The sequence below is a fragment of the Myxine glutinosa genome, chromosome 3, assembly GCF_964187855.1.
Source record: "Myxine glutinosa chromosome 3, kmMyxGlut1.1, whole genome shotgun sequence".
Taxonomy (NCBI): domain Eukaryota; kingdom Metazoa; phylum Chordata; class Myxini; order Myxiniformes; family Myxinidae; genus Myxine; species Myxine glutinosa.
Genome location: NC_136263.1, coordinates 72,164,744 through 72,178,518, shown reverse-complemented (window position 1 = coordinate 72,178,518; position 13,775 = coordinate 72,164,744). Strand labels below are relative to the sequence as shown.

The 13,775-nt window shown below is 40.1% G+C and overlaps 1 protein-coding gene across 2 annotated transcripts in view; it reads left to right on the top strand.

Moving 5' to 3' along the window:
- The window catches only part of EBF3 (EBF transcription factor 3), a 199,182-nt gene that overhangs the window by 75,661 nt on the left and 109,746 nt on the right, over window positions 1-13,775 (top strand). For both annotated transcript variants that reach the window (XM_068110645.2, XM_068110642.2), the window contains exon 6: window positions 8,253-8,321. In XM_068110645.2, coding sequence (XP_067966746.1) covers window positions 8,253-8,321 — 69 coding nt within the window. The remainder of the gene's footprint in view (window positions 1-8,252; window positions 8,322-13,775) is intronic.

Here is a 13,775-nt window from a genome sequence, read left to right as displayed (position 1 = left end):
CATCACCGAAGGGTAAAAGAAACTCACCAGATTGATATACTGAGTTCAGAAAGTAAACCCAAGTCAAGAAAAAAGATATATTCCATATTAAATGCCAAGTCTGTATATATATATAATATATATATAATAATATAATATATATATATATATATATATATATATATTATATATATACAGTATATATATATAATATATATATATATATATATATATATATATATATATATATATAATATAAATATAATAATATAATATATATAACATATATAATAATATAATATATATAATAATATAGAATATATATAACATGTTAATATATATAATATATATATAAAATTAAATATATGTAATAAATATATATATTAATATTTTACATATGTGAAATATATATATAATATAATATATATATAATAATATATATAAATATATACATATATATATATAAATAATATATATGTATAATGTATATATACATATATATATATATATATATATATATATTCATATATATATATATATATATATATATATATATATATATATATATATATATATATATATATATATATATATATATATACTATCCCTCCCACACATCTCCCTGCTCTCAAATGTTGTGTGCTCTCAAGTGTTTGTGTGCTTCCCCTTCTCTCCCCATCTTGTCTTCCGCTCCCTCTTTTTGTATATTTGTTTGTCTGGTTGATTTTTTGTGAAGTAAATGTTAGCTCTTTCACGAGCCTCGATTCAGTATACAAAAAATATATATATACATGATATATGTAAAATACATGATATAGAGCAGGCTGGCTATCTTGACCCTATAATTGGGATTATCCCTGGTCTTTAACCGCACCTGTGGCCCTATGTTATGCTCTGGGAATGGAGTGCTTCTTATCTATAACACGTTTGGAGATTCCTCAAGGCCACCTGACAGGACTTAATTTCATTATTCACTGTTCATTTTTTTTTTTTTTAATGGCTACGTTGTTCTCATCTGATTCAGCATTCTTATTTTAAGAAAGTGTGAACATTAGACAATATACACTATTAATTTGTCTGAGTACAACATTCATATCCCAGGGAAACCGGCGCCTGTCTGCATCGAGCTGTACCTTGTCTGTGAAGAACACAAACTTTAAAATTGCCTTTGAAAACAAACACTCCATGACCGGATCAAAGTGAATGCTTGAACATGATGCCATATCTTTGTCATTCCTTTTGGTTCACATCAGCACGATGCCCTAATATCAGTTTTTGACTTGTATTGCCTCGTAGTGTATGCCACAAAATAGATATAAATAAATACTTTCACCTGATATTTTTAGGATATAAAGTACACAATATTGGAATTTTAAAAAATATTATAACTGATTGAAAAACTTTATTGTTGATATTTTCATCTTCTGATGGTGATGTCAGTTCCTGCTTTGGTGTGGATGACATGATCCCTGAAGATCTCTCTCTTTCTTTAGACGATGAGGCCATTTTCATGATTTGTCTTGCAGGCGATCATATATGAAGGACAAGACAAAAACCCCGAGATGTGTCGGGTGCTTCTCACGCATGAGATTATGTGCAGGTGAGGATACCGTTGTGGACTGCTCATACTGTATATAATTACCTCTGCCACCAAAGGTGGATGGAGGTCATGTTTCCACCACTGTCTGTTTGTCTGTCTGTCTGTTTGTCTGTCTATCTGTTTGTCTGTTTGTCTGTCTATCTGTTTGTCTGTTTGTCTGTATGCCAATCGCCTACAGGTCAGAATTTGAAACTGATCTTCAGGAAATTTCATGAAATGGTGGAGTTTCTCATAAGCAAGAAGCCTATTGATTTTGAGGTCAAAAGGTCAACATAGGTCAAAGGTCAACAACTTTGCCAAATTTCTAAAATCATCAATTTCCATCTAATTGATTTGCTATTTGAAAAGGATTTGCACATCAGGTCTGCAAATTTAACTGCTAATTATTTTTGAGGTCAACATAGGCCAAAAGGTCAACATTGGCCAAAGATCAACAACTTGGGTGCACTTTTTAAAATCATCAATTGTCATCAGATTAACTTGGAATCTGTAGATCAGGTCACTCAATTCAACCACCAATTATTTTTGAGGGATTAAGGTCAAAAGGTCAACATAGATGAAATTTCTAAAATTGTCAATCTTCATTCAATGGACTTAAATTTGAAGAGGATTTGCATGTCAGCTCACTGAATTCAACCACCAATTATTTTTGGGATCAACATAGGACAACATAGGTCAACAACTTAGGTGTAATTTCTAAATTCCTTAATTTTCATATGATTGACTTGAAATTTGAAAAAGATTTGCATATTTGGTCTTTGAATTCAACTGCCAATTATTTTTAAGGTTAATTATTTTTTAGGGATTTGGCAAGTATCGTGCTCTGCATATCTTTCTAATTTGTTTGTCCGTGAGCAGGATATCTCAAAAATTTGTAGATGTATTCGGACGAAATTTGGTGGAAAAGTTGGGTATCTGACAAGGACGAAATTATTCGATTTTGGTGAAGGATCTGGATCCGAGATTTTAAAAAGTGATTCTTCATCATTCGGTGATAGTGCTAAAACCGATATACAGTACATAGCATGATATCTGAAAAAGTTATGGCCGGATTTGTACGAAACTTGATGGACAGGTTGGGAGTATAACATGGACGAATCATTTCCATTTTGGTGAAGATCTGAATACAGATCTGGATATGAGAATTTTTAAATTTCTAAGTGATTCTCACCATTGAATTTTCATAAGCCTTTGCACTCTTCATTTTATTATGTCATGATTAAGCCATCTCTAAAGAACAGGTGAAATTCATTTCAACTTAAAAGCAGTTAAACTAGTCTTTGCATTACCTACACAGCCCTTCCTCCCATTTGTTTATGGCTCTTATGATGTAATAAACGGACTCGTGTGGCTTGCACCAGACCTGCCACACCCATATATATATATATATATATATATATATATATATATATATATATATATATATATATAATTTACATATGTGGGAAAATTACGCGCCCATACTGGGAATCACCCCCAGGTCCTCTGGTGAACCGTACCAGTGCTCTGGACCCTCTCGTGAGCAGGCCGTTGCTGCTCCTATGGTTGGCAGTGAGTGCTGCGGAGGCAGTGGTGGAAGGAGAGTGGCAATTCTAAATGTGGAAAATGCTTGATCAGGGTCAGGGGTCGCACAGATGGTTGACCACTTGTGAAGTTCACCAGCGGATCTGGATTCGATTCCCAGTCTGGGCAACATAACTTTCCCAACATAATTTTCCCACATATATAAATTGGTTATTTACAATCCTATATGTATGTATGTATATGTATATATGTATGTATGTATATATATATATATATATATATATATATATATATATATATATATGTATATATAAGTTCAAAACACACCTGGTCACAAGTGTGCCGCACTGACCGGGTCCTCAGTCGAGGTCCTCAGCATCATCCCGTTTCGGCCCTTCAACCTCGATACGGTCAGCTAAGGTGGGCCAGCAGGGGCACGTACACATCCACATGCAGCAACTGCATCTGGATGCGTACATACCCACACCCCCAGCCAGTGCGAACGCAGACTACAACAACAACAACACCTCCGCATCCAGAATCCACAGCACCAAACAAACATGGTGGAACACCCACTTCAAATACCCTTCACCACTCACCAACAAAACACACCAGATCATTCACACACACACACACACACACACACACACACACACACACACACACACACACACACACACACACACACACACACACACACACACACACACACACACACACACACACACACACACACACACACACACACACACACACACACACACACACACAATGGTGTGCAATGTAAAAATGCATTAAGTTGGAACACAAGCTCGGGGTTCAAAACCTCACGGTACTTATGGTCCAAGGAGGACTTTTCTTCGGACCCAAATACGAAGCTTATTCATCTTATGCTTTTCAATTGTTTTGCATTCATTTTCACATGTTCACCATAAACATACACCTTTCTCTCGACATTTATCATCCAAGTATGATACGCCTTCTTGCATTTGCGCTCACTCATAGGTAAATGCAAGCGTTTTTTCCCCGGTTCTATATCCTGTGTGTATTACATTAGTGGGGTGTTCAGAAAGTTCTACAAATAGGATATCACCCTGGCATTGTGGTCGACAAAAAGAGAAACGTAAGTTAGAACGAATCCTCGACTGGTCACCATTCTGTCACAGGTTACTGAACTGAAGGTGCAGGAATATGTATTTGGTTCAGGAGGCCGAGATAACTCACCTACTCTTTGTAAAAGACATCATCTCCAGCGTAACATACTTCTGTTGGACGGAGTACACATCGATACATCGGCCTGCATGGAAACACCAGAGTGACAGTTTATAGCCGACTTTTGGGATTCAAACCCAGGCGAGACGGTAGAAAGGTGAGTGCGCACACCTATCGGCCATCCAGCCAGCCTCGCATTAGGATTCATACGTAAGGAAGCACAATTACCTTTTATGCTTTCTTGTAGCAACTAAAGAACCGCACACGGATGGTCTACGCGGAAAGTGACGCATTTCCCGCGTCTTTCCAGAGCCTGGATCGATCCGATCGATCGAACGGTTGTGATCAATATGCATTTCCGGAACAAGACGATTTTACAAGGAACGCCCGTCTCTGGCACAAACGCGTCGATAATTGAACCCTCGTCATTATGTGGCTCCGTCTACGACTGCTTTAGCCAGGTACAACATGGTGTATAACACCTGTAGTGAATCATCGGGCTCTTTAAAAAAACATGCCAAGTTCATTGTTCCAAACTTTCTCCCTTGGGCTATTTGCTTGGATTGGTATTTCCAACATGCGATTGTGTTGTAATCATTGCACAATTAAAGTGCAATTACAATGCAGTTATCGAGGAGCATTCTGCGCCAATTATGTCGTTACGTTAATGTATGATGAAACCTCGCCGATTATATGATCGCGGTGTAAGATTGAAAGACACGTGCAAACACGGATATTGGTAAATGTAGCGAAACCTTTGTTCACCCCGATGGTTAATGCGACGTAAATAATCACGGTGCGAATTTTATCGTGTTTTAAAAGCTCTTACAATGTCCAATGGTCCTTTTTACAGTCGGATTAGCTCGCCACCCGAAAGCCGGATGCGTGTCGGGCCAACAGAATGCAAGGTACAGACGATTGATCGCCCCCGGAAGTGCTTTCCCTGCCGTCGGCGTTTCACGCTCATCGATCACGCTGGCCACGTGGCAGCGTTCCCGCCAAATCGAAGTGGCGGGAGTTGTCTTCCCCACTCTCCGGCCTCTCTTTCAAATCCTGCATTCTCGGGTCACTCGTGCTTTTACCGCACCCCTATTCCTTGTATCATACATACACAGGTACACACAACCAAAACACCTTTTCAATATAAAAATATAGCTTTATACTTCGAGTTAATTTTAAGTTCGTTAAATGTTTTTGTTTTGGGCTATTCCCATGCAATTATGACCAGAGATGGCTAATTGGGGGCCATCTATTTATTACATACGCAAATACGGCAGAATTTGGATCCCTTCGTAATGCTCCACACGCATCCTGATTCCTGATAGGATTGTGCAAGGTAGCGTACTTACGTACGAGCTGCCTAGTCTAAGTTTGATTCCTCGGCTGACTATAAACTGTCAGATTGGTCTTTCACGGCAGGGCATTGCGTAAGAAAGTGTGTCGTCCCTTAAATGTATTTTATGCTGGGTGTCCCATCTTCCACTATCAGTTGGTGGATCCTAAAGACTCCATGGTACCTTTCGCAAACAGTAGGCAAGGTATCACCAGCACTCTGAACAAGTTTCCTGCCCAAGTCGCCTTCAGTTGAGCATCAGGCCTGACCAGCCAGTTTGTGGAAGCCTTGTGCCAAATACTTTCCCGTGATAAACCCAACGAGGTGCATTTGATTGTGGTAGTAGTTGTAGTTGTAGTTGTAGTTGTACTCCTTAAGTGCCATATCCCTTCCCTCCCTTAATTTTTAAAACAATCTCCTCTGAACCTTCTCTCCCTTCCTGACTTGATCAAGATGAAACCAATTTTTGACCGGTGCAGAAATATCATTTCAAATCCTTAAAATAATTTTCATGGACACCAGTTCATTATATTGTGTTCCTTTACAGCAGGGGGAATTTCACAGCCTGTCTCAACTGATTGAATTTTTAGTTATATCCATAAATGATCAGAGGATATATTGTCTCTCAATTCCCTCGTGCCAAGATTTCGAATGTCCTTCCACCTTCAGAATACATATAATATTTTACAATCCTTCTTCCTTCCCATCTCTTTCATTCTCCCCTATGATGCAACCACATGCCCCTAAAGCATCCCACCAATATCCTATCCTCCTACACTCACTTAACCTGCAGTGCTTACTCACATGTAAGATTACATCACACTTTATCGTGGGGATCAAAATCGATGGAGGCCCGGCTTTAAAACAAGCTCTCCTATATTGCCGGCAAAAAATTTCGCTTGTTAATGGCACAGGAACAAACGGCCTTTGCACTAAGTGCTGTGCCAAGGGGTTGCCTTCGGCCGGCGTGTGTTTAGGCCGGCCATTGTGCCCGCATTCTGCGCTCCTGATCCCTCGGCCGGAAAATAGGACCTCTTCAAGCTTGTATTGCAGTATTAAGATCATTGTGGCTTTTTACCTTCGCCACCAAAGGTGGATGGAGGTTATGTTTTCACCCCTGTCTGTTTACCTTCGCCATCAAAGGTGGATGCAGGTTATGTTTTCACCCCTGTCTGTCTGTCTGTCTGTTTGTTTGTCTGTCCGTTTGTGAGCAAAATATCTCAAAAAGTTGTGGACGGATTCGGACGAAATTTAGCAGAGATGTAGCGTATGTGATGCGGACGAAATGATTAGATTTTGGTGAAGATCCGGATCCGGCTACTAGAATTTTTAAAGTGATTCTTCACCATTGGGAGATATGGCCAAAAACGAAGCATAGCAGGATATCTCAAAAAGTTATGGATGGATTTGGACGAAACTAGGTGGACCAGTTGGGTGTCTGACAAGGACAATTCGATTAGATTTTGGTGAAGATCTGATTGTGGATTCGGATATGATCGTTGTTTAATTTTAAAGTGATTCTTCACCATCGGGAGATAGGGTCAAAAAGGATACATAGCAGGATATCTCAAAATGTTGTGGATGGATTTGGACGAAACTTGTTGGACAGGTTGGGTGTCTGACAAAGAAGAATCGATTCAATTTTGGTGAAAATCCGGATCCGGAGCCAGCTAGTAGAATGTTTTAAGTGATTCTTCACCATTGAGTGATATGGCCAACCAGGCAGAGGTATGTATGCTCTCTACTGAGTGCCGTTCTCGTTGTTTGTTTGTTTGTCTGTGAACAAGATAGCTCAAAAGGTTGTAGACGGATTCAAACGAAATTTGGCAGAGAGGTAGCGTATGTGACACGGACGAAATTATTAGATTTTGGTGAAGATCCGGATTTGGATCCGGCTAGTGGAATTTTTAAAGTGATTCTTCAATTCTTGACAATTCAATAAAGTGACAATTCTTCACCATCGGAAGATAGGGCCACAAATGATACATAGCAGGATATCTCAAAAAGTTATGGACGGATTTGGACGAAACTTTGTGGGCAGGTTGGGTATCTAACAATGACGATTCGATTCGATTTTGATGAAGATCTGAGTATATATTCGGATACGAGAGTTATTTAATTTTTAAGTGATTCTTCACCATTCAGAGAGAGAGATCAGGCGATAAGTGAATCTATAACATGATATGTATACACCCAACCTGTCCACGAAGTTTCGTTAAGGACGAGTTATGACTAAACTTGGTGGATGAGTTGGTTAGGTGACGAGAACAAGCTATTACATTTTGGTTGAGGTCCGAATCCAGATCCGGCCTATCATTGGGATCCAAAACAAACTATACAGCCTGGTTGTTTACTGGTTTCATGTTAAAATATAGTCTTCTTCATGTTTTTAGATTAGAAAATTCAAGATTAAATTTAGAGAACACTGATGTGCAAAAATGTCTAACTGTGATTTCAATGAAAACAGTTTTAAAACATAACCTCCATCCACCTTTGGTGGTGGAGGTAACAATAGAGGAGCCTCATGTCATGTCCTTCTTGCCTTCACCGTTGGATGCATTGATTAATGATCCACAAATGACCATCCAATGTCATGTTTTTCAGCCGCTGCTGTGACAAAAAAAGTTGTGGGAACAGAAACGAGACGCCTTCGGATCCAGTCATCATTGACAGGTACATAGAGGCCTGTGTTTATAAGGCACTAATGGTGTGTGTATTTATTTGCTTGCTAACCCCTCCAGTTTTCTGGCCAATCTTAACCAAATTTTGCACGAATACTCAGCCAGCCATGCCTGCTCTGCCAGAGTTGTGTTCTTAAGGAGTCAGTCACAACTCACCTTGGAATGTTTCTGAGGATGGTTCAAACTGTCATTGAAAGTCATGAGGGTATAATGCAAAGCTGCAGAAATGGACTCTGAGTTGCAAGGTTATTAAACAATAGCAATGAATGTTCATTGAAATGCTCAAAGTTCATTGGGGATGTAGGACTAACAAGTTTGGAAAAACCCATCACCATAGAAAGGTGAAGCTTTTAATGTGATAATGAAATGGCATCTTGTAACAAAGGTACTGTAACGCTTTACCGGCTGAGCCCAACGGCCCCAACCAGACAAGAACCTCATAGTGACGCCGGAGGTAACACTCCACAACATCCCTGAGCGTGGAGGCTTGAATTTCAACTGGAATGTACCGAATAGTGGCTCAGGGAACGTTATTATTTCCAATTTGGTTACACATGCGGAGAAGGTAACTTGCGCATACCCGCTGGTAATATATTTGTGCAAGAAGAAGAAAACAATAACAACAACAACAAAATTGGAATGAACTCGAACAGTACAAGATTAAAGGCATACCTCCACTAGGCTGAACAGTTTACGTTTTGTGTCCCACTCATAGGCCGGATCTGCATCTGGACCTGAACCAAAATCTAATCAGCTTGTTCTTGTTACCTGCCCAACTCATCCACCAAATTGTCATAATCTGTCCACAACGTTTTGAAATATCCTGCTAAATGTTGTTTTTGGTCATATTTCTCAATTGTGAAGAATCACTGTATAAGTTAGAGTATCCGAATCCAGATCTTCACCAAAATTGAATCGATTCATCCTTGTCACACAACCAACCTGTCCCCCAAGTTCTTTCCGAATCCATTCATAACTTTTTGAGATACCATGCTATATATCATTTTTGGCCCTCTCTCTCAATGGCGCTTGCATATGGCTGACCAAGAGGTACGTACACTTGTCTCAGCTGTCTTGCCTTAGGTCGAACCCAGCTATAAACTGTCATTCATCGGTAATTTCATAGGCAGGGTGATTCATCAATGTGTGTGCAGTCCCTCGGATGGGTGTTAACCGGGCGTCCCATTTGCCAGCATTCGTCGGTGGACGTTAAAGACCCTACATTGTCCTTCACGAAGGGTAGGTGAGCTATCACTAGCACCATGGCCAAATTCCTGCCCTAACCAGCGGAGGGCATTGCATCAGCGGCACAGTCGTGCCCTCAACCAATGATGCTACCCCGCTGTTTTGTGCTGCAAACAAACAAAAAAACCTTAAAATGTTATCGTAGCCAGATCCAGACCTTCACCAAAATCGAATCGATTCATCCTTGTCACACACCCAACCTGTCCACAAAGTTTCATTCAAATCCTTCCGTAATTTTTGAGATATCCTGCTGACAGACAGACAGACAGGGCTGAAAATATAATCTCCATCCACCCTTCGGTGGCGGAAATAATAATAAGAGAAGCCGTCCAGATCGGAAAATAAACCATGCTGATTAACTATAAAGGTTTCGCTTTCGCCTACCGTATACCATTTAGCCTGGTGCTGGCTTAGCGGTTAGGGTGCTGGCTTGGGATACCTAGGATCCTGGGTTCCAATCCCGGTCGATCGCTGAATTAACGCCAGGGGGGTTGACTCAGCCTGTCATCCTACCGAGGTCGGCACATTGAGTACCAGTTCACTGGTAATTCCCTGTGTGTCGCAAGAGGCGACTAACAGGGTTGGCGGCAGGATGAGCATCCGGCCGTAAAACATTGCTTCAAAAAGGGGACCACGGTGCCCGAAAAAGGCCGACCCCTGCTCTGCGGGGAAAAATGGCCTCTAAAGGTGGTTCAACCTTATACCATTTAGCTCTTGTACCATCACCTTTTACCATTTAGCTCTTGTACCATTTAGCTCTTGTACCATCACCTTATACCATTTAGCTCTTGTACCATGACCTTATACCATTTAGCTCTTGTACCATCACCTTATACCATCCTTACACCATTTAGATTTAACTCTTGCCATTGTACCCTCATTAATCCTCAGAGTCTATTTTAATTACAGTACATTTGCGAGCATGTTGAAATTATTCCACACTCATCATAAGTGCTTTAGCCAATGAGAGCGAGGGGAGCTGATACATATTCATGGTTGTACATTGCAAAATTGTCTTTGATTGCAAAATTATATGAGAGGTAAACAAAACTATGAAAGCGTCTCAAGCAAAATTCACTGCAATTTCTTGAAGAATGCAGGGGAAATATATAACACTGGTCAACAGCCAAATTGGTTCTGACTTATTTTCAACTGTTTCTAACTAATTTGGTGCCCACGAATCCGAATCTGACCTTAAAATTTCGCTATCACGTAACCTTGACGTAGTACATCATAAGTGTGGGAAAAAGTCTTTAGAGCATGCAAATTTCTTGATTAAGTCTCAATAAGTCTATTTATTGTCACAAAAAATAATATGAACTTAAAGTTTTTATTTACATCACATAAAAAAATGTAAATCTCCAAAAATAATATGAACTTTATAAAATATCACAAAAAATAATGTGAACTTTATGAAATATCACAAAAAATAATATGAACTTTAAGTTTTTATTTACATCACATTAAAAGTGCTTATGAACTTTACTTTTGCGTTTGTTGGAGCAATCACTTTCACGCTGTAAAGTCCAACAGTCGTCGCCCATCATGTTTGGATTGAATGGGCCTTGATATCGAGTCTCCATGATGGCAATTTCCTGATGAAACCTTTCTCCATGTTCATCACTGACATCGCCAAGATTTTGTGGAAAGAAGTCCAGATGAGAATGGAAGAAATGTATCTTGAGTGACATTCGAACACCGAGCCCCTGGTAACTCTTCAACATCTTGTCCACAAGCTCTTCATAATTTGGTGCTCGAAAATTTCCAAGGTAATTGTTAGCAAGAGCCACAAAGCTATCCCAAGCAACGCTGTCCAGCTCAGTTAGTCTCGCTACAAAGTCCTGATTAGTGAGTCCAAGACGAATTTGAGGACCATTGAAAACACCCGCCTTTACTTTGGCCTCAGATACAATGCCTTGGAACTTCATTAGCAAGCAGTGGAAGCCAGCACCATCTTGATCCATGGCCTTCACAAAGTTCTTCATCAAACCAAGTTTCAAATGAAGTGGTGGTAAGAATACCTTCTCAGGGTCAACAAGAGGTTTGTGAATTTCAAATGAAGTGGTATTCCTGTGGAATATTGGTTCTCAAAAACTGGATGTGCTGGTGAAAATTTGATATCATCATCGAAATCTACAGGTTCATGTTGGTTAGAATCACTTCAAAATATACGAGAACCATAAAACTTTTAAAATTTTGCTGACCAGTGTAATCTTTCACTTGTTCAATATATTAACGAGTTTATCACTTTGATAGGGGAGCGGTTGTTCATCTCCTGAAGGGTTGGTTATTGAAATGTTTGATCGAGTAACCGGAGCTCGTCGTGCGACACCCAAAAGGGTTAATGGATCGCGGGCAATGCGTGCCTGTTGTGCTTGTGGGTGGAAGCGGCAAAACTTTAGCTCAGCTGTTAGTCCTGATGACAGAAGCTTGGCGCAGGTACATCGGACGCCGGAATGTCTATGTGGTACTGTAGGCCATCCGGGATTTGGGAGGGGAAAACGGTGGCCTTATGATCTGCCGCGAATGCATGGCGTATGTAGTGATATCTTCAACGGTCGCTAATGAGTGGAGGAACTGCGTGCTGGATATAAACAGGTTACACTCCCGCTCTCTACTGCGGCTTGCCAATCACTGTGCGCATGTACGTCTCTGATAATAATCCTGTACGCCCTTCTTCTTTTCTCTCCCCACCCAATAACCTATCCGTTCTCCGCCTTCCAAGAGCTGGTTATCACTCAGCAAGTTTAATCCACATGGCGCCTGGGCCACTGCTACCACTTGCTTTACCCCTGGAGAGGTCGGCGACTGGGGACTTCTGAAAGAGTTAAATCGAGGCGGTCGGGAGAGGTTGTAACCAGATTGTATAGACTTGTCCATCAATTTCAAAACAATCTTGTGCTGCACAAAGCTCTCTGTTCCTTCTACAGCCATATTTCCTTTAACTCTTCCATAAACATCTTGCTAAATCTCCATCTTGCTGAATTCATCTTCATCTTGCTGGAATAGCATGGCAGAGATGGATTTATTGAGCCCAAGCGGTTTTCTGTAGTTGATATGACATCGAATATCTTTGAAAGCACTTCTGTTACCACGCCTCCCTCACACCTCCCCATCTTCTTCCGTCGAACCCAGCACCCCGCCCCATGCTTGGACTATTCTGTAACCAGATCGCCCACCTCAGCTGTGTCATGCCATCTGTTGACACCGGCACGACTGTCTGCATCTACCGAGAGTAAATGTGTGGTGCGGTCGTTTCTCCGATAGATATAGGGTATTGTCATTGCGCAGTTATATAGATTGAGAAGATTAGAAAAAGGTCACAGGTCATTCATTATAGGTCATTATAGAAAAAGGTCACAGCTTGATTATGCAACTTTATATCTACGAGCGAATTGGGAGAAGCCCTGCTTCTCAATCTATCTGACGCCTTGCAAAGTGGAATCAATTTTTTTGTGCGCTCATTCAGCACAAAGGACTAACAAGCAGATCCATGATACTGCTCACTCTGACAGCCATGCCTATGGAAGCAATTGTGAAAGGGAAATCAAGAATTCTTTCCTTGTAAATGTATACCTTCTGTCTGCATCATTTCAGCTTCCAGAGCTTAAAGCTAGGATCTTAGTTAATCCCCTTTAGCTGCTATATACCCTTTTCACATTCCTTCTCAAGACAACTGCTTTACAATAGTTTTTACAATAAGAATTTTTGCACTTTATTATTGATATAATCCCATTTGTATTGAAACTTTTTTGCTTCATATAAATTTATTCTGAGATAATGTTAATTTTTTCTTATTGGTAGGCCTACAGTAAGCTGTCAAACCTGCTTGTCCTTTGAGGCTAACCTATTGCATTAAGTATGTATATATATATATATACATATATATATATATATATATATATATATATATATATATATATATATATATATATATATATATATATGAGCATGTCCTGCACTGCCTCCATCCACAGACGGAACTCTGCAACCTCGATGATTAGGCCTGAATAGCCCCATGCTACATTCGCACCAAGGCCATAGGGGATGAGGGATCCAAAATGAACGCCTCCATGGCATAGTCAGATATATATACACACACACACACACACACACACACACACACACACACACACACACACACACACACACACACACACACACACACACACACACACGAAAAGATAAGTACACCCCATGT